Here is a 5,717-nt window from a genome sequence, read left to right as displayed (position 1 = left end):
GTTTTGCTCCATTTATTATTATTCTTTATGTATATATATATATATATATATATAAAGTATATGTGTATTATATCCATGCAAGGCTGTAATAACTTTTACACGCTACCATGTAATACAGTACATGTTTCCATCGTCGTTGATGAAACTGCTAACTCCGCTTCATCATGCTTGCTTGCTTGCTTGCTGTCTCCTGTCTCATGTCCCTGCAGGCTATTTAGCAAGAGTGTGCTGGGACATGATGAACGGGGGGTGGGTGATGTCAGACAACTAGGAGTGATGAGTAAACTCGTATTCTCTAACCGTGATGAAGGGAGCTTATCTAGAAGGGGGTCACTTCGAATAGAAACCTGATCGGTTAACCATTTGTATCTAATAATCTGATAATTGTTTTCCTTTCAGTGATGATGTATATGACCAAATAAGGCAGTGTGGAGTGATGTATAAGCCAAGTCTTCCCTTTCTTATCGATATCTTAAATGACTGGTTGCCATAGATCATCCCCTTAATAGCGCTGAACTTTTAAAAATACTCCACATCATTTGGGTGAGTTCAGTTGCACTAAAATGTCACATTCCCATTGCGACCCTTTAATAAACGATGAGGAGGCGCCGACAGTGAAAGCGGACAAGGAGGCGTAATCAGATTCCACAGTAAGCGTTCCGTCTTCTTCGTAAAAGGTAACAACATAGTTGGGAATAGGTCTATCTGCAGATATGAAGATGGCGCTTGTAGGCCAACACATTCGGCCGACGTCCTGTCAACATAAATGTGTGAGTGTGTGTAATTAAACAAAATAATATATATATATATAATTAAACAAAATAGTAGTGAGAGATGAAACGTTTATTGCCATTTGTTGACAGCTGTTTCGTAATCTGTACCGTAATCAGTGTCCATGTCTATGTTCCGTCTGTAACTATAGCGATGCTATTAAACAAACATTACTACAAGAAGTACAGGAATCGATGTGATCGGCTAAGAACCTCCAGATGACCGCAGTCGAATCACTGAAACCATGAAAAGACTGTGCCTTGTATATCCGTGTCTCTGATTACGTAAAACTCATACTATTTCAAAACACGTAACTAAATGGTTCCACAAACAGACACTGATAAAATAAGTAACAAACTGAAATAAGTGTAATAAAGTATAAGGTTTGAAGGTAATGCTCCTAAAATAAAGAATGTAGACACACACACACATACAGATATATGGAGGGGGTATCTATGCAACTTTGGGGGGACCGTCCAGACACCTCGTTGCTATTAGTTTTTGCAACTCCTAACGTTCATTTTCTCTTTCTCTCCCTTTCCCCTACAAGGTAAAGAGTAAGCTCGTCAGACACTCTAAAAGGATCTGCACTACCTGTTCCTTTTCATAGTTCAATCCTCCGTCCACAAGTAAGACGCTGGCAACCACACCGGCCCTCAACTCCAGGGCTTCTTGTTCTGCAAGCTACACGGCAACCTCAGTAGTGCAGGCTGCACGGAAGAAAAATCTCCAGTCCCCGCTATAAAGTGGTTAGTGTTATAGGAAGGGTATCCAATCGTAGAAACCATTGGAACACGATGCATCACTTGGACCCGACTCATTGGATCCTGTCAAGCTGTCCAACCCAGCATAGAACACGAACGTTAAATGATCGCGCGTGCGTGCGTGCGTGCGTGCGTGCGATTGCCGCTTGACAACCAGTGTTGGTGACTTTACGTGTCCGGAACTTACTCTCTCGATCTTTTTTGCCGAACCGCTAAGTACCGGGCTTTACAAAACAAACAAGTACTCTAGGATCGATTGCTTCCGACAAAAAATTATTCAAGGTGGTGCCCCAGCATGGCCGCAGTCAAATGACTGAAACAAATAAATGAATATGTACACGAGCGCATGCATGCATGCTTACACACACGACTGGTAAAGAGAAATGGATAAATACCGAAATTTTCAGCAGTCGCCATCATTATCCACAGAAACAAGACAATGAAAGAATTAGAAAGATTCCTTAGCCATTATCTTTACGACAACAACAACAACAACAACAACAGCAATAACTGCTGCTACTACTACCACAGTAATGGCAAAAACTGTAACAACCACTTAGTAATAACAAAAGCGGTAACTATATAAGATAAACAACAAGTTTATAGTGCATGACGTGTAATGTGCGTGTGTATGTGTCAACATATATGTTCCTTAACACAATATACATGAAAGTATATGTATATTATGCGTATAGATATATGCAATGTGTGTTATACGTGCTTTGTGTGTGTGTGTGTGTGTGTGTGTGGTTTCCCTTTCTATAATAATTCTATATAATGCTTATGAGTGCCGTGATAAGAAAAGAAAACATTTCACAAATAGCATATTCAAGAACAGGTGGTGGACTAGATGGACAGATAGAGGGCCAGTAATTTACGGCCAAGGTCAGGCACAGTGAGGGAGAGAGAGAGAGAGAAACACAGGGTTTGTTGTTAGTTGGATCCTTCTTACACGTTCATCGGTTTTGAACGTCGTCCACAAGTTTCACAAGATTTAGACTAATCCACGGGTAAGGTAAGAAGAACATCACTCTCCCAAGATGCCGAATGGTGGGATTGAACCAGAAAACTTATGACTGGAAAACGAATCTAAGCTGTTTGTCACGCACACACATTCATTCTGGAGACAATGAGTCACACATACGTGGCAAAACACACACACAAAGTTTCAGTGTAGCGACAAGCCCCGACGTGGTTGCTACAAGAAATAGCAGCCAAATCTCCATCAGCTCGCACCTAAACGACTTCTATAACAAAAAGACGCATTGTGTAACGTATTCCTCGATATATCCTAAATCGACGTATTGGTCACGGCCAGAAAGTCTTTGATCATATCTCCGCTGAAACAGTATTGACCTGGACTTAAGCGACAACACGAACGAACCGAATTAGGTCGAGAATAAGAAGAGACTGCAGCAACAGAGGGCAACTACCACTAAGAACCATGGAGAGCTTCAGTGAGGTCAGGAGTGGGAAGCTTAACATTTTGGACTGAAGCTCTCCATCGGAATACAGAAAGAAACATCGCAGGGTCTGTAGGCTGTATATCAAACTGAGCCTATAGGTCGGTGGTTCTCAACTGGGGTCTATATAAGATGGGGGGGGGGGCGCAAACAAAATAATCAGCTGGGGGTACACAGTAATATATTAAGGATCCATGAAAAAAAAATTGCTTTAGATGTATTTACCGCAAGAAACAGTTAGGTTTCTTTCTCGAACACTTTACATAGTTCAAACTACACAAGTTAATGTGTGAAAAGCAAAGCAGCAATTTTGAAAGTATCTATGAGACAAGTTTTTAAACCTTAAATGGCTATAAGGGTCCACCAGAATGAAATAGTAATCAAAGGGGTCCGTAGGTGAAAAAAAATAATAAATTGCGAACCGCTGTTGTAGACTGTACGTCAGACCATTGGTGCCTGTAGGTTTTTATGTCAAGCCAAAAGCCTGTAGGGTGTAAGTCAGACAATGGGACTGGCTGTTGGCTATGGTGGAAGACAACAGTTCAGAATTGACACTTTGCTTACCTCACTACAGACAAGTAAATAAACAGACAGCTAGAAATAGATGGGAAGATGTAATTTGACAAACGGACATAGAAGAGACCGGACACAGAGCAGACAGACAGGCAAGCAAATATACGTAACATGGATGAAGAAGGCAGACCTGCAGAAAGTAGTAGTAGTATTAGTAGCAGTAGTAGTAAAGACTTACCTTTAGTTATTGCCGCTAAATGTAAATACAGCAGAAGTAATAATCCAAAACCTTTATCCATCAGTTAATCCAGTAATCCAGAGAGGGACAGACAGACACGTTGTTGTTTATTATAGTTATTATTGTTTTGTTTATTTGTGTTTCGATTTATTTGTATGTGGGTGGGAAAGGGTGTATCTGTCTCCCAGAACACCCATCCACCCACTTACTCCACTCACCCAATCACGCAGCTAGGCACAGTACCCCTTTCCGGGTACCACTAGCTCCCACAACGGCGAACAAAAGTTTTTAGTGTTGACCTCGCCAAACAATGCAGCACGTGGAGCCAAGAGAGGTGGAGTTAAGGTAGGAGAGGTCCGAGGTTGGGGGGGGGGCGTGTAAAATATGTTGTTCTGAATTTGGGGGTTAATGATGATAATGATGGTAATGTTGATGATGACGCAGTGAAGGAAAGTGGAGAAGTGGGTCACTGGGAGCTGTATGAAGTTTTCTTAGTTGGGTGACGTGGAAGGAAGAGGTGTAGCGGGGTTGATAGCTCTTGTACAAAAAACTTGTGATTATAAAAGTGAGGAAGCGAGGTAATGTATTTTTTAAAGGAGGTTTTGCTTCTATTCTTTCCAATAATACTACTGGTGGTGTTGTTGTCACTCCTTCAGTTAATCTCAACTGAAAAATTTTTAAACTTCCAAAACAAAATGTCTGCTGCCACCAATTTGCGATCAGTTAAGTTTAGTGGTCAGTGTATAGTACAATAGTAGCAACGGTGTGGTGTTGGTAGTAGCGATGAAATGTGGTGTAGTGAAGTAGTCTGATTAAAAGATTAAATATAGGTAGACAGATCTACAAAAGAAAAATTACGTGGCAATCATATGAATAGTGAACGCCACGGGTGGAAATCAGGACCATAGGAAATGAAGAACGACAAAAAAGTAACACTTTGATGGTGCTGGTGATAGGAAGTGAGAAGCAGAGAAGTTTTTATTATTGTATGTTTGTTCTAATCAGGCTGTAGGGCTGTGGGTAACCATGGCTTAACAGACAGGCTATAACAAGGGTCAGCAAATATTGACCGTTGAGGTGAAAGTCCGACACCAAACTGATGAATACTGTCCGTTAATGAGAAGCTTCTGTTTCTTTCTTCAATAGAGCTTGACCCGTTCTTCTGTTGGTGTAGTTGTTGTTGATGATGATGATGATGATGTTGTTGTTGTTGTTGTTGTCGTTGATGCTGGGGTATATCGAACTGGTGTGATAACCCCAGCCATGAACACACCAACTGACATACTGAAAGACAAAAAGAAAGAAAAGACAATGTTATAAGAAATAAAACAATTAGACATATATGCACATACATATTCAAAGGTACACATGCGCGCGCAGACACACGCGCATATCTGCGTTGGGCGATATGCTGTGCTTGACCAGTCCTTGGTTTTTGCCTGTCCTTTTTTTGCATCGTCTAACTGTCCGAATGTTTTGTTGTCGCCTGTTACGATATCTAGTTCCATTTTATATACTACTACTACTACAACCAACAAAAAATGCTCCCACGTGGACTGTTGACACCAGTAAGGAACAACTATGAACTTTTCAAATAATTTCATTTTTTTAAATATGTATTTTTGATAAGGTTCGTTTTTTCAAGAACCGAAACATGTTAAAAATATCTCTGACAAAATTATAAATTAAAATTAATTATTTATATACTGGCGTTTTCAAACTTCTTTTTGGAGCGAACACGTTACAATGAAATAGAGAAATTTGAAAAGACAACACGAAACCGGTTATTTCTCAAAATACAATGTTTATATACCAAAAAGATTTTATAACATTTTTCTAACATTTTTCTGACATAATTTAAATATATACTTTAACCATGTAACACAAGCCTTCTGTAGTTTTTTCACTCTTATTATCTTTTATACATCCAACCACGTGCTTTCACATACCAACTTTCTCACCTATATA

At 40.0% G+C, this 5,717-nt stretch overlaps 1 protein-coding gene across 2 annotated transcripts in view; it reads right to left on the bottom strand.

Moving 5' to 3' along the window:
• LOC106870678 (BMP and activin membrane-bound inhibitor homolog) overlaps positions 1-5,717 on the bottom strand; it is a 141,075-nt gene that overhangs the window by 101,803 nt on the left and 33,555 nt on the right. For both annotated transcript variants that reach the window (XM_052970832.1, XM_052970831.1), the window contains one exon: positions 3,750-5,033. In XM_052970832.1, the coding sequence (XP_052826792.1) occupies positions 3,750-3,810 (61 nt within the window). In that variant the 5' untranslated portion in view covers positions 3,811-5,033. The remainder of the gene's footprint in view (positions 1-3,749; positions 5,034-5,717) is intronic.

This window comes from Octopus bimaculoides, chromosome 9 (assembly GCF_001194135.2).
Source record: "Octopus bimaculoides isolate UCB-OBI-ISO-001 chromosome 9, ASM119413v2, whole genome shotgun sequence".
Taxonomy (NCBI): domain Eukaryota; kingdom Metazoa; phylum Mollusca; class Cephalopoda; order Octopoda; family Octopodidae; genus Octopus; species Octopus bimaculoides.
Note: the sequence above shows the minus strand (reverse complement) of the source record. Positions and strands in the feature narration are given on the sequence as shown.